Source organism: Mercurialis annua, linkage group LG6, assembly GCF_937616625.2.
Source record: "Mercurialis annua linkage group LG6, ddMerAnnu1.2, whole genome shotgun sequence".
Taxonomy (NCBI): domain Eukaryota; kingdom Viridiplantae; phylum Streptophyta; class Magnoliopsida; order Malpighiales; family Euphorbiaceae; genus Mercurialis; species Mercurialis annua.
This window is the reverse complement of record NC_065575.1, coordinates 1,072,835-1,094,489: the sequence shown is the minus strand read 5'-3', so window position 1 is coordinate 1,094,489 and position 21,655 is coordinate 1,072,835. Positions and strand designations below refer to the sequence as shown.

General features: G+C 35.1%; 3 protein-coding genes and 1 non-coding gene across 9 annotated transcripts; all 4 read left to right on the top strand.

The window, feature by feature from the left end:
- Positions 1-1,525: 1,525 nt before the first annotated feature.
- Positions 1,526-10,897, top strand: LOC126685847 (pentatricopeptide repeat-containing protein At4g14850). Of its 3 annotated transcripts, none has more exons than XM_056106290.1 (3): positions 1,526-1,793; positions 2,240-4,469; positions 10,806-10,897. In XM_056106290.1, the coding sequence occupies exon 2, from the start codon at positions 2,397-2,399 to the stop codon at positions 4,446-4,448; it is 2,052 nt and encodes a 683-aa protein (XP_055962265.1). In that variant the 5' UTR covers positions 1,526-1,793; positions 2,240-2,396; the 3' UTR covers positions 4,449-4,469; positions 10,806-10,897. The 3 variants fall into 3 exon arrangements, with proteins under 3 accessions (XP_055962265.1, XP_055962266.1, XP_050235778.1); XM_056106291.1 differs by lacking the exon at positions 10,806-10,897 and adding an exon at positions 10,565-10,743; XM_050379821.2 differs by lacking the exon at positions 10,806-10,897 and having other exon boundaries at positions 2,240-4,642.
- Positions 10,898-10,936: 39 nt separating this feature from the next.
- On the top strand, positions 10,937-16,877 carry LOC126685846 (subtilisin-like protease SBT4.4). 4 transcript variants are annotated; one of them, XM_056106289.1, is made up of 11 exons: positions 10,937-11,028; positions 11,458-11,579; positions 11,867-11,971; positions 12,042-12,133; positions 12,220-12,466; positions 12,911-13,403; positions 14,070-14,164; positions 14,243-14,461; positions 15,344-15,455; positions 15,541-15,754; positions 16,190-16,877. In XM_056106289.1, exons 2-11 carry the CDS (start codon positions 11,515-11,517, stop codon positions 16,714-16,716), a joined length of 2,169 nt encoding a protein of 722 aa, XP_055962264.1. In that variant the 5' UTR covers positions 10,937-11,028; positions 11,458-11,514; the 3' UTR covers positions 16,717-16,877. The 4 variants fall into 4 exon arrangements, with proteins under 4 accessions (XP_055962264.1, XP_050235776.1, XP_050235775.1 ...); XM_050379819.2 differs by having other exon boundaries at positions 10,938-11,028; positions 11,466-11,579; XM_050379818.2 differs by lacking the exon at positions 10,937-11,028 and having other exon boundaries at positions 11,488-11,772; positions 11,877-11,971.
- A 1,133-nt stretch (positions 16,878-18,010) lies between these two features.
- Positions 18,011-18,092, top strand: TRNAS-AGA (transfer RNA serine (anticodon AGA)). Its single transcript has one exon. It is a non-coding gene; the product is annotated as a tRNA-Ser (tRNA).
- A 1,377-nt stretch (positions 18,093-19,469) lies between these two features.
- On the top strand, positions 19,470-21,531 carry LOC126686158 (uncharacterized). Its single transcript, XM_050380193.2, has 4 exons — positions 19,470-19,801; positions 20,435-20,677; positions 21,068-21,212; positions 21,356-21,531. Exons 1-3 carry the CDS (start codon positions 19,661-19,663, stop codon positions 21,158-21,160), a joined length of 477 nt encoding a protein of 158 aa, XP_050236150.1. The 5' UTR covers positions 19,470-19,660; the 3' UTR covers positions 21,161-21,212; positions 21,356-21,531.
- Positions 21,532-21,655: the final 124 nt, after the last annotated feature.

Below are 21,655 nucleotides of genomic sequence, written 5' to 3'. Positions count from 1 at the left end.
CTGTTTATTATAACAGCTCCTAAGAGTTGTTACGCCAGATGCAATTTATTTTGTTTGTATATTATAATTTTTAGAGTATATAACATATAGTTTCAGGTTGATATAATACATGCTTAAAAGAGTTTAAAACAGTTTCAATTATGTATTTCTTAAACAGTTTCAATTATGATAATTTTTATAAGGCTAATTGCAAATTAAATCACAAATTTTAACGTGATTTGTAATTACACCATGAATTTTGAAATTTAATAATGTCAATATCAACTTTATTTATTTTGGCAGATTGGTAACCAACCAATCATACAACAACACGTAATTGTATATTACGATGTCCACGTTAATGTTTTTTTAGCTCTATCAATTTGCCAAAAAATAAAAGTTGGTTATTGACATTACCAAATTTTAAAGTTCGTGTTGTAATTGCAAATTAGATTAAAGTTTATAATTTTATTTATATTACACTTTCCATAATTGTAATTTTTTTGAATACATCAAATTTCATTAATAGAATCTGAAACAGTTACATTTGTAAAAAAATCGAGAAATTTTCGGTTATATAATTGTATTTATTTATTTAATATGAGTGTTTTAAATTTTCAAATTATTTTAAAATATTAATTTATAGCCGTTATTTCCATTTTCACAAGTCACAATTTAAACAATAAATTAATATTAAAAGTTGATGATAAAAATTATTATTAAATTTATAATAATAAATAAATTATATATTCTGCTGCATCGCAGATAATATGCTAGTTAAAATTATTCTAAAGTAGCTTAAAAAAAAGATTAATGTCAAAAAAATCATAAAATTTACATATTTTCTTATTTTAATCACGCAATTTAAATTTTCTCATTTTGATACACGAACTACCACTTTTTCTCAAATTCATGCACGCACGTTGCTGAGGTGACATTCATAGATTAGTGTAAAATGACCTCCACTTCAGCGAATTACACCAATGTAGACGTGACACCTCAACACCATATATGAATTTGGGAAAAGTGATAGTTCATGTATGAAAATGACAAAATTTAAACTATATAATTAAAATGAAAAAATGTATAAAGTTCGTAATTTTTTTTGACACCCTTTAAAAAAATTACTCTATTAACCGAACTAACCGTGATCATCACTAAAATGGATATTAAACTCTCTGGGTCACTGAGTTATTCCAATATTATAAAAATGGTACTAAATTTCAAATCGTTAAAAGCTGGTCACTAAATTATCGATTCTCAAGGAAGTCACCGTCTTAAAAGAATGGGATTTAATTTATCGCAAATTACAAAACGGGTACTGAATTATACCATTTTGTTAAAAAAATGATACTGAATGATACATCTTTTTGTAATTATGGCATGCCACGTAGGATAAAACATAAAAAATTTGGTGCGTTTTGTCTCGAGTGACATCTCGTGAAATAATTTGATAACTTAGTGATCATTTTTTAACGATTTGAAACTTAATACCCTTTCTGCAATATTTGAATAATTTAGCGATCTAGGGAGTTTAATATTCCACTAAAACACTAACCTTTTTCTCCTAATTTCTACTCTTCACTTCACGCCGTCGTTGTCACCGCTTCCATTGCTTATTCCGGTCCCCCACAGCTGCCGCTTTCTGTTTTTCCTCCCTTCACGCCGCCGCGGCGGATGTTACCGTGGACTCGCCGCCGCTGCTGCTCCTTACTTGACGATGCTTACGCTGCTCTTTTTTCACACTGCTGCCGCCGCCTGTCCTTCGTGATGCTTCTGCTCCTTAAATCAGCTTGAGAATCACTTCATGGAAGGTATTTATTTGCAAACGATTTGATGATTTTAATTTTTAATTCATGATTCAAACTTGCATTTTTATAGTGTTCTGATAAATTATAAAACTGTATTTTTTTTAACGGTGCTCCAATAAACTATGCTTAACTTTGAATTTAAATCATTTTATCACTAATTTATAGCATGAGGAAGGATTAAACGATATTAAATGTCGAATGGTGTTTAACTAATGTAATAGTATAATTTTTTTATGTTCATTATTTTTATCAAAAATATGTGTCGTAGTTTTAATTATGATTTGTGCTTGAAGTTGTTCTATAGTTTGTCTCAACTCACATATTATCAACTTTAGATATGTTATTTTTGAGATATTATTATTGTTATATTATGTTGTTTATCTTTATGTTTTACTTAAATAACTTCAATATGAATAATTGTATTTATACATCTATTGTTCTTGCTTTAGACGGAAAATGGCTCATTCGGAGCAAAGCGAGGGTTTCATCCTAGTCTATCATTCAAACCAAACATTCCGAACCAAAAAGTATCTGAAATACTAAAAGCAATGAGAAACCTATAAATTCATAACCACACGGCATTATTTCAGTGAGACATGACTGCCGATGCTTGCCTTCACTTCCAATTCACTAGCCACTGTTCTCCGATCAGCAATTTCAACAAGCTCCTCCTTACTCGGCCGAGCAACTCATGCCATAATCATCAAAACCCAATTATGCCCACTTTCATCCTTCCTCTCCAATCACCTCATCACCATGTACTCCAAGCTCGACCTTCCAAACTCAGCCCAACTCGTCCTCGAGCTTACCCCAACTCCCTTTCGCTCCGTCGTCACCTGGACCGCCCTTATTTCCGGTTCTGTTCAGAATGGCCATTTCTCATTTGCCCTTATCCATTTCCTTAACATGCTCCGTGAGAATATCCAACCCAATGACTTCACTTTCCCTTGTGCTTTCAAGGCATCGGCTTCTCTATTGTTACCCTTTTTGGGGAGACAGATTCATGCCGTTGCTGTTAAGTTAAGTCAGATTGATGATGTGTTTGTGGGCTGCAGCGCGTTTGATATGTACTTGAAAACTGGACTTGTTTGTGACGCATGTAAACTGTTCGATGAATTGCCTGAGAGAAACGTTGTTACTTGGAATGCGTTTATTTCTAATGCTGTGCTCGAAGGGAGGTATAGAGATGCTGTTGATGCTTATACCGAGCTTAGAAGGGCGGGTTGTGACCCGGATTCGATTACAATTTGTGCGTTTCTTAATGCGTGTGCTGAACCTGTGTGTTTAGACCTTGGAAGACAGATGCATGGTTATGTTTTTCGAAGTGGGTTTGCGACGAATGTGTCGGTTTTGAATGGGCTTATTGATTTTTATGGCAAGTGTAAACAGGCTAGATTAGCAGAGATGGTGTTTGGCGAAATAGAGAATAGGAATGCTGTTTCTTGGTGCTCGGTAGTGGCTGCTTTTGAGCAGAATGGAGAAGAGGAGAAGGCTTGTTTGTTGTTTTTAGAGGGCCGGGAAGAAGGAATTAAGCCAACTGATTATATGGTTTCTTCTGCTATTAGTGCGTGTGCAGGGCTGGCGGGTCTTGAATTGGGAAGGTCAGTTCACGCACTCGCTGTGAAAGCATGCCTGGAGGGTGATATTTTTGTTAGCAGTGCCCTTGTTGACATGTATGGGAAATGTGGAAGCGTTCAGGATTCTGAGCAAGCTTTTAATGAGATGCCTGAGAGGAACTTGGTTACATGGAATGCTATGATTAGCGGATACGCATGCCAAGGACATGCTGACATGGCTATCAGATTGTTTCAAGAAATGACTTCTGAGGTGGCACCAAACTATATCACACTGGTATGTGTTTTATCAGCTTGTAGTAGAGGAGGCGCAGTTGACTTAGGCATGGAGATTTTTGAATCCATGAGGGACAGGTACAGGATTGAACCAGGGGCAGAACATTATGCTTGTGTTGTAGATTTGTTAGGGAGGGCTGGTATGGTGGATCATGCCTACAGGTTTCTACTGAATATGCCTATCCGTCCAACAAGTGAAGTTTGGGGTGCCCTTTTAAATGCCTGCAGGGTTTATGGGAAGCAAGAGTTGGGAAAGATAGCAGCTGATAAATTATTCAAATTGGATCCAAAAGATTCTGGCAACCATGTGCTGCTTTCAAACATGTTTGCTGCTGCTGGCAGGTGGGAGGAAGCCACCTCGGTGAGACAGGAAATGATGGATGTTGGAATCAAGAAAGGTGCAGGTTGTAGTTGGCTTACTGCAAAGAATATGGTCCATGTTTTTCAAGCAAAGGATACATCCCATGCAATGAACACAGAGATCCAAGCAATGCTAGCTAAGTTAAGAACGGAAATGAAGGCAGCTGGCTACTTGCCTGACACAAACTATGCACTCTATGATATAGAAGAAGAGGAGAAAAGTAGTGAAGTTTGGTACCACAGTGAGAAGATTGCCCTTGCCTTTGGCCTCATAGTTATCCCTCCTGGAGTACCTATAAGAATCACAAAAAACCTCAGGATCTGTGGTGATTGCCATAGTGCTTTTAAGTTCATATCAGGCATAGTTGGCAGAGAAATTGTTGTTCGTGATAACAGCCGATTTCATTGTTTTCGGGAAAGTCAGTGTTCTTGTGGAGATTATTGGTGATAATTTCAACCAACTTAACAAGTATGTATCTTTTTATTCTACCACAACATTGTATCATTTAATCTGATGTCTATGTATTCAATTTGCATTGGATCAATTCTGAGAATTCAATGATGTACATCTCTACACCATGCACTTTCTGTATGATTAGTTTAATTCCAGGCATATTCTCCCTTTGGTTTGTGGTTGGCTAATTTTGAGATGATCAACTCTTTATATGCTTGATTCAGATACTAGTTGTAGATGGAATGGTAGCAAACTAGCAATATGTAACAAGTGTTACAGTTACAATGTGAATACATTTAATTGTCAGTTACATAGCTTAATTATAGGGATTAGATTAGCATAACTCTAGGAATTCCTTTCCTTTCTTTAGCATATACTTGTGTATAAATACCTATGATTAATCTAATACAAATCATTGAGAATTCTACTCAACCTTAGTATTTCTGGTTACATGGTATCAAAGCTGCCCTAGTGTGCAGATCCTCTTTTTTTTTGTTTGCCCCTGTGTGCAAACAGCAGTTCTTCAGGAACCTCTAGCCATCACCTGCTTCTTCTTGTGACCAACCTCTAGCCATCACCTGATCTCACCACCCCTCTGAGAAGACTCGCAGCCCGCCAAATTGCCGGATTCTGCTTCTTCGGCTGCTGTTCCTTCATCCACGCGCCACCACGCGCCTCCGCCCTCCGGCCACTCTCTGCCACGCGCCGGCGCGTGGGACCACCTCTGGCCACCGGTTCTTCTCCGTCCTATTTTTTTCCAGATCAGTACCTTATTTCCGGTCTTCCCATCTGGTCAGTTTTCAATTTCAGCAACTTCTTTTTTTTTGGTGCACCTGTACTGTGGTGACTCTGCTGTCATTTTATTTTTGTACCTGCTGGAACTGTTCTTTAGTGTGCTTATTTCTGATTATTATGGCTGAGGGAAAGAAAGCTGAAACTAGTGGGCATAATAAACCTATGGTTAGTGGTATTATGGCGGTATCTCCTAGGATTACTGATCATAAATTGACCGGGGCGTCTAATTATGTTGATTGGTCCACCAATGTTACGTTGTATCTTCGGAGTATCAGAAAATCCCGCCATTTGACCGACGACCCGAAAACGGATGATGAAGATTGGATGGCTGATGATGCTTGTCTTTTACTTGGCATCAAGAACTCTATTGATGCTAAGATTGTTAGCTTAGTTCGTCATTGTGGGTATTGCAAACAAATTATGGATTATTTGAAATCTCTGTATGCTGGAAAGGGTAATGTTTCTCGCTTATATGATACATATAAGTCGTTTTATACTACTGATCGCCAAGGGCAATCTGTTCAGGATTACTATATGCAGTTAAAGGACACCTTTGAGCAATTGAATGAATTGCTACCTTTAAGCACAGATATCACGGTCCTTCAAGCTCAACGAGAACAAATGTTTGTTCTCCGATTTTTATGTGGACTCGGTTCAGAATATGAAGGGGTCACTTCTCAGATTCTCTCCAGTGCTGACATTCCTGATGGTGAGGAGGCCCTGACTCGTATTTTGCGCAGTAACTTAGTTCTTTCAGCCACTCCTTCTGATCCTGGTTCTAGTGCTCTTTATAGTCAAAGGCATAATTCTTACCGACCTTTTAAGGGTCCAACCAGGGGGAGTAACCGGGACATGCGAAGTCCAAATGATGGCAGCAGATCCGTTGTATGCTTTTATTGTCATGAGCCTGATCATACCAAACGAACTTGTCCTCTTCTCAAGGCTAAGGAGAAACGTTATCGGTCTGCTCAGGTTGCTACTACTGATGTTATACCCTCTGCTCCATCCTCTACTCCATCCTCTGCTCAATCTTACACTCTTACCGCGGAAGAATATGCCAAGTATCAAGAATCATTAGCTGCAGAGCATTCTTCGTCTGTCACTGCCATTGCTGAGTCAGGTAATCCCAATAAGTGCCTCGTTTCTTCCTCTTCAAAATGGGTCATTGATTCTGGTGCTACAGATCATATGACAGGTAATTCTAAACTATTCAATTCTTACAATAGTACTTTTCCTTCTCATGTTACCGTAGCCGATGGTACTCACTCTTCGGTTACTGGTTCTGGTAATATTAATCCAACTTCCTCACTTTTCCTTTCCAATGTTCTTAATGTGCCTGGTTTTTCATTTAATTTGATTTCTGTGAGTAAACTTACACGCTCCCTTAATTGTTCTATCTCATTTTTCCCTGATCATTGTTTGTTTCAGGATCTTATGACGAAACAGATTATTGGTAGTGGACGGGAATCTGATGGTCTCTACGTTTTGGATACGACCGTTAGAAGACCTGTTGCTTGCTCTACTGTATCCACCCCTTTTGATGAGCATTGTCGGTTGGGACATCCTTCTTTACCTCTGCTGAAAAAGATATGTCCTCAGTTTCAGAAATTGTCTAGCTTAGATTGTGAGTCGTGTCAATTTGCTAAACATCATCGTCTGGCTTCTACTCCTCGAGTCAATAAAAGGTCTAATTTTCCGTTTGAATTAGTTCACTCTGATGTTTGGGGTCCTTGTTCTGTTGTGTCTAAACCAGGTTACAGATATTTTGTGACTTTTGTGGATGATTATTCTCGAACTACTTGGTTATATTTAATGAAACAACGTTCTGAATTGTTTACTCATTTTACTGCTTTTTGTGCTGAGGTTAAAACCCAATTTAATGTTTCAATTCATACTTTACGAAGTGACAATGCAAAAGAATACTTGTCTGGCCCTTTTCAAACTTTTATGTCTCAGAATGGCATTCTTCATCAAACTTCTTGTGTCGATACACCTTCACAAAACGGTGTAGCTGAACGTAAAAATCGTCATCTTCTTGAAACTGCTAGAGCTCTTTTGTTTCAAACGCAGGTTCCAAAATATTTTTGGATAGATGCTGTTTCTACAGCATGTTTCTTGATCAATCGCATGCCTTCTGCGGTGTTGAATGGTGAGACTCCTTACAGTATTCTTTTTCCGGATAAACCACTATTTAGCATGCCACCTCGTATATTTGGAAGTACTTGCTTTGTTCGGGATGTTCGTCCAAATGTTACTAAGCTTGATCCAAAATCACTAAAATGTGTCTTCCTCGGGTACTCTCGCCTGCAAAAAGGGTATCGTTGTTTTTCCCCTTCTCTTGATAAATATCTTGTGTCCTATGATGTCTCTTTTATGGAACATCTCCCCTTCTTTCCCATGTCTTCTAATGTGTCAAAATCTGATGATGTTATTGATAATGATATGTTGGTTTATCATATTCATCCTACTTCGCTACCTCAGCAACAGCCTAAGCCACCTATTACTCAAGTTTATTCACGACGTCAGCAACCTCCAGCTTCCAGTCCAGTACCAATTCCTGTTTCGGCTGAAGATCCTCCTGAGTCAAGTAATGCTACCGATGATATTCCTATTGCCCTTCGCAAAGGTAGACGATCATGTACTTATCCTATCTCTGCTTTTGTTTCCTATGAGTTTTTATCTTCCCCTTCAAAATGTTTTATTGCTTCGCTTGACTCTACATCTGTTCCAAAATCTACTTCGGAAGCCTTATCCCATCCTGGATGGCGTATGGCAATGATGGAAGAAATGAATGCTCTAGATGCTAATGATACTTGGGATTTGGTACATTTGCCTGTGGGAAAGAAATCTGTAGGATGCCGATGGGTGTTTGTTGTAAAACTTAATTCTGATGGTTCAGTAGCTCGTCTAAAAGCTAGACTTGTTGCAAAGGGCTACGCTCAGACTTATGGGGTTGATTATTCTGACACTTTTTCACCAGTGGCCAAAATGTCTTCTATTCGCCTTTTTATCTCAATGGCAGCCAGTTCTGATTGGCCCCTTCATCAACTAGATATCAAAAATGCCTTTTTACATGGTGACCTTCAAGAGGAAGTTTATATGGAGCAACCACCAGGTTTTGTTGCTCAGGGGGAGTATGGCAAAGTTTGTCGTCTCCGTAAATCTTTATATGGGTTGAAACAGAGTCCTCGAGCGTGGTTTGGTAAGTTCAGTCAAGTAGTTGAACAATTTGGGATGAAGAAGTGCAAGTGTGATCACTCGGTTTTCTATAAGCGTTCCCCTTCAGGCATCATCCTTCTTGTTGTCTATGTAGATGATATTATTGTTACAGGAAGTGATGTTTCGGGAATTTCATCTCTGAAAACATTTCTTCATGATCACTTTCATACAAAAGATTTGGGGGCTCTGAAGTATTTCTTGGGAATTGAAGTGTCAAGGTGCAAGAAAGGGATCTTCCTATCTCAAAGGAAATATGTTCTTGATTTATTGACAGAAACTGGAAAGTCTGGAGCTAAGCCATGTAGTGCGCCTATGACTCCAAACTCTCATCTCACATCAGAGGGAGAGCCTTTTGCAGACCCCGGAAGATATAGGCGTTTAGTGGGTAAACTGAATTATCTTACTGTAACAAGACCTGATATTTCTTATTCAGTTAGTGTTGTTAGCCAGTTCATGTCTTCTCCTACCATTGATCACTGGAATGCACTTGAGCAGATCTTATGTTACTTAAAAGGGACACCTGGACGTGGATTACTTTACAAGAATCATGGTCATACTAAGATTGAGTGTTTCTCTGATGCAGACTGGGCAGGAGACAAGAATGATAGAAGATCCATTACTGGTTATTGTGTTTTTGTTGGAGGTAATCTCGTTTCTTGGAAGAGCAAGAAACAACATGTTGTCTCTCGTTCTAGTGCGGAATCCGAATATCGAGCAATGTCTCAATCTGTTTGTGAGATTGTGTGGATCCGTCATCTCTTGTCTGAACTTGGATTCAAGGTTAACACTCCAGCAAAGTTATGGTGTGATAATCAAGCAGCTATTCATATTGCTTCTAATCCTGTGTTCCATGAACGTACCAAGCACATTGAAGTTGACTGCCATTTTGTTCGTGAGAAGCTAGAAGAAAACATTATTTCCACAGAATACATTGGCACTGAGGAACAACTTGGAGATATTTTTACTAAGGCTTTAAATGGGGTTCGGGTAAACTATATTTGTAACAAGCTGGGCATGACAAATATCTATGCTCCAGCTTGAGGGGGAGTGTTACAGTTACAATGTGAATACATTTAATTGTCAGTTACATAGCTTAATTATAGGGATTAGATTAGCATAACTCTAGGAATTCCTTTCCTTTCTTTAGCATATACTTGTGTATAAATACCTATGATTAATCTAATACAAATCATTGAGAATTCTACTCAACCTTAGTATTTCTGGTTACATGTTAAAGTGGGAAATCCCACATTGGTTGTGTGTGTGAGTGGACATGTGTTTATATATTGGTTGGACACCTCCACTTAACACCAATTGGTTTTAAGATGGAATCTAACATGGTATCAAAGCCTTATCCATTCACACAATTTGAGTTTGGCCTGGCCCACGTGAGATTTACGTGAGGGGGGACTTTGTTGCTCGGCCCGTACACGCTAAGCGTGAGGGGGAGTGTTAAAGTGGGAAATCCCACATTGGTTGTGTGTGTGAGTGGACATGTGTTTATATATTGGTTGGACACCTCCACTTAACACCAATTGGTTTTAAGATGGAATCTAACAACAATCAACTACTGTTTAATTCTAAATATATCCTATTTAAGCAGAATTTATAGTACAATGAAACACAAACAGGTGATTCTCATTCAGTTGTATCTACTTGTTTCTTTAAACTTTTGGAGACAGGGAAGAGCTTGGAGTTAACCATGTGAATGTATTTTTTTAACTCTTGCATTAGATAACACCGTTTGGTATCCTAACATAACATTTTATAGCTTCACAATATTTACAATTACATTCTTTAACCTTAACAACCTAAGGATAATTACATACTTCTTACTGCAGTTGTAATAAAAAGAGAAGAAAATTAGATGGAATGAGGTGTTAACATATATGAGACAATTTATCTAAATAAAAGAAAGGGTGATTTTATTAATTATCTTACATATTTATGTAGCATCTATATAGCAAATATGTCTATAAATTACATACGGCATATTGATTCATAAATACAAATCCTACATCTTGTTCTAAATTTCTTTAAGATTTGTTGTTTAATTCTGATGCAGTTTTATCTCTTTTGTTCCTTAAATCTATTAGGCATAGCTGCGTGCCTAAAGAAACTAATTGGATACTGTTACAAGTATGGCACCATAGTTTGACATAGATAAAGTATTATGGGAGTCGGTTTGATCAGACAAGTATTCCCTTTGCGGTTATGGAAATTTTAGCCTGATGATTACTGTCCAAATGCAATTATGTGATTTAGGCATTATCTTTTTTTTATATATATATTTTTTTCAATTTGTATCTTGTTTTGACCCTCTTGCCCATTATTCAGAAAACGAGCCTCTGGTTCTCATGTAAGATATCATCTTTACCGCCTGGTAATAAGTCAGCAAACCATCCTAAGTTGGCCTTTAGATTCCAACGGGGATAAGTGTACAAAGTAAGATTTACTTGGTAAAAACAAAGTAACCATAAAAGGCACCTCATTTTAAAGGTACTTGAAGTCCTTCTTGTTGCAGCTGTATGGACTTTAATCCTTGATCTCTTTGATACAGGTAAAAACTCAAGTTAGATTGAAAATATGTTGTTCCAATATATATATGTATATATATATTTATACTGTTGCACTGAAGAAAACTCTTTTATGGTTTGCATTGTTCTTTTAAACAAATGTAAGGAAGGAAAGCATCATAATATGACTTGAAATATGCACTTGGTATGTAGAAAGTTGTTGTTAACCTAAAGGAGATAAAAAATCTTGAAAGATTTGATCAAGAGATTTTGTTGATCTTCATTATATTACCATCTCTACTTATAGAATGCTTTTGTAAGATTATGTAGACTAAGCATCATATCCTCACAGTAAATGCACAGTGTTCATTTTTGGTTAATTAATGAAACTACAAGATATGATTTTAAAGATGCATTTAATAAGTAAAAGGTTCTTTCTATTCTACTAACTGTTTTGTTTTTTTTGGCGGAAGGACTCCAGTTGTTGAAAGCCACTTCGAGCGCAAAATCGAGTCAGGTTACGCACAATTATGGTTATAAAGCAGTGCCAACACATAAATTTTCTATTTAAAAGACTCGAACCGTACCCTTATGGGTAAGCAAACTACACATCACCTGGTCCTTAGTCACCATACTAAGTTTGTTTTAGTATAAAAGCATAATTTGCTGCCATTCTATTTGCAATTATACAAAAAATGGCTTATGCATCAACGTTGTTTCCTTGCTTTTCCTTTCTTCTTATATTGGCTATGAGAATGTCATATATCTCTGCAGATGAAGATAGAAAGGCAAGTTAAATTGTTATTTAGGTCAGACAGTCATGTTTCTTTGATATATGATGCTAATTCTATGATCTGTTAAAATTGAGTTTCTTTAAGTTAGGAATTTGCAGGTCTACATTGTGTACATGGGGTCACTTCCTGAAGGGAAATACTCACCATTGGCTCACCAACTTAGTTTGCTTAAAGAAGTTATCGGAAGCAGCAGGTAAGATAAATTGATGTTCTCGAGTCCTTTTTTGTTCTTCTAATCCGCTCTCTTCTTTCTCTATTTCCAGCTCCATAGAAAAATTGTTGGTTCACAATTACAAAAGGAGTTTCAACGGATTTGCTGCTAAACTTTCTGATCATGAGGTGCAGAAGCTTGCAAGTGAGTGCTATTAAACATAATCCATTACTAGTTACATGAAGGATTATTTAGTTTAATAGCTGATTCATTCTTTATCCCATGTGCAGACAAGAAGGAAGTAGTCTCAGTCTTTCCAAGCAGAACTTTCCAGGTTCAGACAACAAGGTCCTGGAGCTTCATGGGATTCGATGAGAATCTACACACAAATCAACATGTTGAGAGTGATATCATAGTTGGTGTTTTTGACACTGGGATCTGGCCTGAATCAGCGAGTTTCAATGATGAAGGTTACAGTCCTCCTCCAAGGAAGTGGAAGGGAAGCTGTAATGGTGGCAAAAATTTCACCTGCAACAAGTAAATGATATCATAGCCCTTAAATTAAGACTATTTCTTCCATGATTGTTTTTTCTTTGAGCAAAGTGTCATCCGGTCCCTGAACTTATGCGTCAGGGTCAATTTATTCGTACTTGGCCATTATAATCAATTATGTACAATACTATCTATTATTAGTTCAGTTTTTCCAAATTGTTAAAAATAAACGACTTCATGGACCGCGACGAGAGAGTTAACTAGCGTAAAAATATTGATTACTTTTTCTAATTAACTTAAAAATTGAGAGTATTGTCCTTAATTGATTATAATGGCCAAGTGTGAGTTAAATGACCCTGATGCTCATGTTCAGGACTGTGATGACCCTTAATTCTTTATTCTTTAAACTGTATTTTCTGTATCAGCTTTCCTTAATGTCTTGCCAAACAATTTTCATTGTAATAACCATGCTTGATGCAAAATTTGCAGTAAGATAATTGGAGCCCGATATTACGGCTGGGGATCATCAGATTCTGCAAGGGATGAAGTAGGTCATGGAACACATACTGCATCCACAGCTGCAGGGAACAAAGTTATTGATGCTAGTCTTCTAGGCATTGCTCAAGGTACTGCAAGAGGAGGGGTACCCTCTGCCAGAATTGCTGCATACAAAATTTGCTCGGTTTCCGGATGCGCTGGAGCAGACATTTTAGCAGCCTTCGATGATGCTATTGCTGATGGAGTTGACGTTATATCCCTTTCTCTGGGATTTCTTTCTGCTCAAAGCTATGACGAAGATCCCATTGCAATTGGATCATTTCATGCCATGGTAAAGGGGATATTTATCTCCCAATCTGCAGGCAATAGTGGCATGTTTGGAACAGTGTCAAGTGTAGCACCATGGATTCTGTCTGTTGCTGCAAGCAGTATAGATCGTCAGATCATTAATAAAGTTGTTCTTGGAAATGGACAAACATATACTGTAAGTATGTCTTATTCCTTACTCTCTCCACCGGTATTTCATTTTCTTCTATGAATGATGCAGAGCAATAAACTTTATCGGGCCATAACTTTTGACTCTGTTGAAATTTCGAGAACTGTAATGTATCAAATCAAAACTAATTCAGAGATCTACTTGAGTAATTGGGTTTGTTCATAATCACTTGATTTTCAGTCCAAATTTCTTTGTTTAAGACACTTTTGGGCTATTAAAGATTTGTTTCGTTATTTTAGGATTTCCTTTTATATTTTGGATTCCTAATTTATTTTCTTAATTGTTACCCTACAAGATGTAGTGTTCAATTAATTTCAGTATATAGTAATATTTCAAAAGTTTTATCCCTCAATTTATCAATAGAAGTTCATTAAGAGTCGAAGTTTATAGTTTTGAAAAAAGAAAAAAAAAGTTTGTCAATTTACACGGCTAATATGATTTTAGTCTTGATGGTTAGTGCTAATTGACCCAAAATTTACAGGTTGTGGGTGTCTTTGACCATAACCACTAACTTAGATTTTTTTTTGATCTTTTGTGTCAAGTTGGAGGTTCAAAATGAACCGTTGTTGCTAAATTTATATTTTTATTTGCTATTTTGCTGCGTGAATCAACTGTTTTATCTATTACTTTGATTGATTTGTTGAATGGAAATAGGGAAATTCAATTAATACATTCTCCTTGGAAGGACCGAATTTTCCTTTGATTTATGAGAGAAATGCATCAAAACCCTGCTCACATTCGGATGGCAGGTAAATTTTACATCTCACCTACATACTATGGCTGTATAACAGAAAGTTGTATCACTTTGAATTTTTATTTGCATTCAGATTTTGGCGGAGTGAATGTCTAGACAGCGATTTGGTAAAAGGGAAGATTGTACTTTGTGATTTTTCTTCAGGAGAGAGTGCGGCTATGGGAGCTGGTGCTGTTGGATCTATCGTACGAAATGGCGGATATGAAGATGTATCCTATGTTGTCCCATTTCCTTCAGTTCATTTAAACTCCAAGAATTTCGATGCTGTCAAATCCTACATGGAGTCTTCAAGGTATATATGAATTCAGATAAATACAGATTACTGATTATTGGTTAATTTACAAACACTAACTGTCCTTGGACTATAGCCTTTCCCCCCGAACCGTCTGTAATCTTTAATTCGTATCCCGATTGTCCTTTAAACTTTCATTTAGTAACATGATTGCCCCTGCCCTTACACCTGCGCTGTTTCTGTCACTTTTTAATGTCACTTTAAATGCTGTGGCTAGGGGAGAGTATTGGTCGGTTCGGTTCCGAATCGACCAAACCGACGGTGCCAAACTTCCCTAATCTCAAATTAAACCGTAGTTATTTGCACCAAACATTGAACCTTTTTTTGACCTAAATTTTTGGTCGGTTCGGTTTTAAATTTCGATTTGGATTTATTTTATAAATTAAATAAAAGTCTTAATTTTTATGGTAAAATAACAAAACAAAACCCGGAATTTAGACTAAAAGTCAAAACAAATCCTTAATTTTGTTGAAAAGTTCGTTTCAGTAGGTTTTTCGGTTATTTCGGTTTTACAACCTCCCAAACCGAACCATTCACCGAACTCCAAAGTTTTCAAAATCTGAGACTGAACCAAACCGTTTTCACCGAAAAACCAAACCAAACAACAAACTTTGGCTCGGTTAGGTTTTATTTTTCGGTTTGATCCGGTTCTTGCTCAGCCCTAGCTGTGGCATATGCCAAATAGAATCCTATATGGACTAAAATTTTAATTTTTGTCATGATTAAGTTACTAAATAAAGTTTAGGAACAGTTGCTATGAATTTAAATTTAGAGGTTCGGCTAGAGAGGCGATATACCAGGGAATAGTGAGTGTAGATTTCCTCTATTTAACTGTATTATTTCTTCCTCATGATATACTTCTCTTACTATAATTACTTGCAGTCAGCCTGTAGCAACCATATTAAAAAGTGAATCGATCAACGATTCTTCAGCGCCTGTGGTTGCTTCCTTCTCGTCTCTGGGACCGAATCTGATTACACTAGATCTTCTGAAGGTATAATACAGAAACTATAATATTTTACGTAGTGTAATCTTGATTACCTTTTCTAAAAAAATGCTTGATTTTATATGTAATGCAGCCAGACATAAGTGCACCTGGGATAGATATCTTGGCAGCATATCCTGATGATATTTCACCCACAGAAGCCCTTCTAGACGAGCGGCGAGTACAATTCAACATACTATCTGGAACGTCAATGTCTTGTCCGCATGCCGCCAGTATAGCAGCTTATGTTAAAACATTTCACCCTGAATGGTCTCCTTCAGCTATCAAATCTGCGATTATGACTACTGGTAATTCAACAGAATCACTTTTTTCACGGCATAGTCAAATATTGGATTAATTTTTTTTATTGCAGTTATTCAACTATACTATTTTTACATAACGGTGGTTACTGACATTCAATTTGTTATATTTTGTAATCCACCATTCATTTTTCAAACAACGAGAGGTTACCCAATCAATTGAGTCCAGATTTGGCCTATGTAGCAATCCATAAGTCTATTGACACAATGGTAACCCGTCGGTCACATAGGCAAAACTTAGCCTGAATTGATCGGGTAACCTCCAGTTTTTTGAAAAATGAATGTTACCAAAATATAACAAATTCAATGTCAGTTGCCATTATGTAAAAAAAGTATAATCGGATAACTGTAAAATAATTAACCCGTAAAGTATTTTATTATCCATATGCATTTCTTAAGTTATCCAACTTTTCGTGCATGTAGCGCTACCGATGAATGCTGCTGCAAGTTCATATGCTGAGTTTGCTTATGGATCTGGACACGTAAATCCTTTAAAAGCTATCGATCCAGGACTTGTATACGGAGCACATAAAGCGGACTACATAAAATTTCTCTGCAGCATCAGCTATACTGATGATATGGTAAGACGCATCTCTGGAGATAATAGCACCTGTCCTCAAGTTTCTCAGGAACCGAAGGATTTGAATTACCCTTCTATGACCGCTAGAGTCGAACCCGAGAAATCTTTCACTATCAGCTTTTACAGAACAGTTACTAACGTTGGTTTCAGTAATTTAACATATGAAGCAAAGGTTTTTACGAATTCGGGACTTGAGATCAAGGTGGTGCCTCAAGTTCTTTCCTTTAAGTCCGTTAACGAAGAGAAGTCTTTTAATGTCACTGTTGTTGGCCGAGGTTTGGCTGATAGAAAGATGTCATCGGCATCACTCGTGTGGTCCGACGGAACTCATGTTGTTAGGAGTCCGATCGTTGTTCATGCTTATGTTTGATTTAAGAGTTGTTTTAGCTAAATAATGTTGTCTTGTACTAATTTTAGCTTGCAAAGGTGTAAGCAATTTGAATGGCAAAAAGAATAACCAATGATTGCTCATCAGGAGTCCAGAATTCAGATATTTCTGATCAAATATGAAATTTGATAGTTTAACTTGAAGCATAATGATTCAAATTTTCAATGACTAATATTGATTGTTTGATAAGGAAGGCGATGGGAAGAAAATGTATGATTAAATTAACCTATCAAACTAAACTAAAATAAGACCATAATTACTACTTCCTCCGTTCTTTTTTAATTGTCGATTTAGCAAAATATATTTGTTTTTAATTAATTGTCTATTTAAAATTTCAATTTGACTTTACCTATTATTTTTTAATTGTATCCCTTCTTAATAAATGATTTTATGAGTCAATTTACAGTACATTTATTAATTAATAGGATATTTGTATTTACTCTTATAATTTAAGACAAAACACCCACTAATAATCCTTTTTAGTTTTTTACTAAATAAAAGTTTTATAGTCATTATTTAATTAGTTATTTAAGTAATCACTATTATAATTAAAGTCCTAATTAGAATAGGTAGCTAAATTATCTCCAATTTAATTTTTAGTATGTAAAAAACAACTAAATTGTCTCCAAATTAATAGGAATACCTATCTTTTAGTTTGATTTAACTACAAAATTAAAATACCGTATTTGGTCAATATATTATTATTTAAATTTCTATCTTATTATTTTTAAAGATATTATTAATAAAAATTAAGTTAATTATTTAATTATGGTTATTATAAAATCAAAAAAAGAATAAATCCAGTATGGAAAAAAAATTAATAACCGAATATATTATATTTACTTTTACAAAAATTCTTAACTAATTTAATATTAATTATAAATAAAAAATTGATATAATTATAATAAATTTACTAATATGCACATTGACGAGTTACGTTACAAGTCACGTGCATGGCACATAATGCGAAACTAGTATATATAATTTGACTGAATAGACAATTAAATAAAAACGGAGAGTAGCAATTATCTAATTCATTATCTAATCCATCAAATATTATTGTAAAGATAATGAAAAATAAATTGAAACAAAGATTAATTGAGGACTAATTAACTGTAGAGAAAGAGAACTTTATTGAACGGATTACTTATTCTTTCGGTTTGATTTTCTATTTCGGTTCGATCGTTTTGTCCCACCACTTCCGTACATTAGTTTTCTTGGAGTAATCCTTTAACACTGTTATATTTTACTGAAATTTCATATCAGTAGAAAAAAAGTGGACGTGCCGGAGTGGTTATCGGGCATGACTAGAAATCATGTGGGCTCTGCCCGCGCAGGTTCGAATCCTGCCGTCCACGAATTTTTATTTTCATTTTTTGTAATCATAAAGAATTTATTATGATTGGAATTAGGAGTATACCACATTTCGTACCCTTTATTTAGTTTAAATTCTTTATTTAAAACAATTTAGACATAAAAAATTAATGTTTATACACAATTTAGTTTTGACATGTAAATTAGAAAATAAAAGTGTATTAATTAAACTTCATTCAAAAATATTCTATTTTGAAACAAGTGTAAATTTCAATACACTCAATATTAATTATCTCTATTTTTCTGATTCTGTTAACAAGTATTATCCCACTTCATTTTCTTATATACTTAAATAAAACAAGATCAACGTGAACTTTATTCCCAAGAATAAGTTTATGATAACTTATTTTATCATGATAAAGTACATTATTAAAGTAAAATTTATATGATCATATCTCACTTTTCTAAGTTTCTCTTTATTGATTCAAATTAATTTATATATGCATTTTGTCTCAAAAGTCTAAATTTTAATCGCATAATAACTGAAAAAGAAACATTAATATCTATTAATTTATCTTAGATATAATTATTGATTATCAAAAGAAAAAATACTTTAGTCATCAAATAATTAAAATTAAACTTTTAGTAAGTGATATAAATATATAAATAATTTTTAATTAATTAAATAAAAATATGCTCATCATAATTTTAATAAGACACAATCATTTTTAAAATCCAAACCTTTACGTCTTTTATCAATTAGAACTAAATCTTATAATTGTAGCAATTATATCTGTAATTTTAAAGTTTCTTTTACAATTGTGTTTGAATTTTATTTTTTAAAATCTAATTTTTATATCTTTTATAAATTATGATAAATTTTAAAAATTTGATCGCAAATGATAAAAAATGTAAAAGTTTAGATTTATAAAACAAAATTCAAAATTTTAAACATGATCATAACTTTAAAAAAAATTAGACATGATTATAAAAATTTCAAAATTTCAACGTAATTGATAAAATACACAAAATGTTTATTTAGAAAATAATTTGGCCTTTTTTAGAAAGCAGATTACCTAGTTATCTCAACAATATTTTTTTTCTAAAGCCTTCCAAGAAAATAAAATCCTAGGAATTAGAAGAAAATTACACCATTGGTTAGAAGAAAGGAGAAAGTTTACATTGAATTGGAATATTTTATGTGACTCTACAAAACACAAGAGGTCGCAATTATCCATTTAAATGACACGTGTCAGTCACACAGAAGTCCACTTAGGATGACAAGTGGACCCCATGTCCCCAAGTGGCACTTATCCACTAATGTTTTAGTGGAAAAAGGGATGATGATTGATGACGAAGATGATCACGTTGTCTGAGATATTATACCATTCTGTTAGATAACAGAATGTTAAAATTCAAAAATTCCCATATCTCAGATAAAAAGAGATCTTTTCTGGTTCATGAATCTTGACTGACGGTGACGGCACATGGGCGGCTCTTCTGTGCCGTCTATTGCAGTTCTTGTATATATATAGAGAACATATGGTTGATGAGATAGTTCAAGATCTCTTGTGTTTTTAATCAGTTGTAAGTGTTTCTTGGAAGTTAAGTTATGGAGTTTAGACAAGATAGATCGTCTTCTTCGTCTTCCGGTTCGGGTTCTTCGTTTACAGCTGATCTTTTCGGCGCTAAGGATTCGCCTTCTTATTCTACAACTGGGAGTTTTGCTTCTATTTTCCCACCTCCTTCCAAGGTTTAATGTCTATAAATGTTACATATAATCAGTCTAAATGTATATGTTGTTTATTTTTTCGATAGAAGAAGCGTTTGTGGGAGTAATAGATCCCACGAGCTTGACATAATACTAACCAGCACTTATACTATTTGAGTTATGGCTCATTGGTGTATATGTTGTTTATTAGATGTTATAGTTTTAATTTTACTGGATTAAAAAAGAATCCGATTACTAAACTATATTGCTTAAATTTGTGCGGTTACTCAAGGTGTTTAATGCTACATAAGTAATTTTTGGTCTTAATTACTATAGCAACCTTCCCTTGGTGTAAAAAAAAGTCCGATTATTAAAATATAACAAATAAAACGATGGTACGTGTTATGTGAAGAGTCTAATCTGAAAACTTGTTCTGTTTTTTTGTTTTGTTAGTGAAACTAATTAGTGTAATCTTGATGTTGTAAATGAACTTCTGACTATGACAATATTTCGTTTTCGTTTGTAAATGCGTTTATGAGACTCTGAAACTCTATAATTGTAGTTTATTTTTCATGAAAAAAGTCAGTTGCTTATTTTTCGTTTTCGTTTCCGTGCATAATCTCTGCTATCATATTATTTTGAGTTGGCATTTGAAATATGTTTTTGGATTTTCAGGTTTTAAGGAAAAAATCCTCTGGCTCTGAGGTGGTGACAGGATCATGGCAAAAACAAGGGTGGAATGCCAAACAAGGAGCTGCACCCATAAGTAGAGAGACTGCAAGCTATAAAATGGCTAAAAATCCCAATTTTCTGGAAGAAAAAGTGGAACCATGTCATCTAAGTTCATCAATTTACTATGGCGGCCAAGAAAATTATTCTCAAATCCATAGTACCCCGAATTCCGGATCGCATCCCATTGTAAGTCTTCATTACTACATGAGTGAATGTAAAAACACTAGTTAGCTATGCTTATACTCGTTAATGGATCGGGGTTGTGCGGGTTAGGATCGAGCCCAATCGAGATTGATTCTTTTAAATGTAAGTTCAACTCGGTTTTTCAACTCGGTTTTTGGCCGAGTCTAACCGAACTTGACTCTTTTAAATGTAAGCGCTAGCATGACCAAGATCCACTTTTGGGTATAATATTATTATCCCAATCTCCACATATTAAATTTATGCGGGGTGGGGCTAGCTTTTCCCGATACGTATAAAAAAGTTAGCCGAAAATAAAAGTACAAGCCGGTATCGGCGGTATGTAAAAGACGGACTTAATACGAGATGAACTGATATATTATGTGAATGAATCAGTTCAAGAAAGATGGAGTTGATGATGATCCTAATGGAAACAACTCAAATGGTGCTTCGAGAGGAAATTGGTGGCAAGGTTCACTTTATTATTAGAATTTGTGGCCTTCTTCTGGCATAAGAAATGAATTCTCCTTCATTTTTTAAGGTAATATTATAACTATATTAATTATTACACAATCAATTTTGTTTTACTATGTAAAACTCTGCAAGAACATGCCACTGCCACCAAATTCTTAAATTCTTTTTTGAAATGTGTATTAATCATCCTTGTGTTGTTTTATGCTGCAGGAATTCATGAAGCCTGGATGATCATAAAACATGATAAATCAGCGGTTTGTAATGTTTTGTTTTAATTAAATCTTTCACTTAGACTTTGATTTTGATATAACTTTAGCTTCAATGCAAGACATTTTTCAAGCAATTGTAAGAATTGTCAACAATGAACAGTTTGAGTTTTTGTTGTATACCTACGTTTGCACATAAAGTTATCGAGTCTTACGTTTCTGTTTTCGGAAATGCTCCAAACAATTATATTTATAAGCTATAACCTATATTTGTGAAAACATTCTACATTTTTTTGGTTATTTG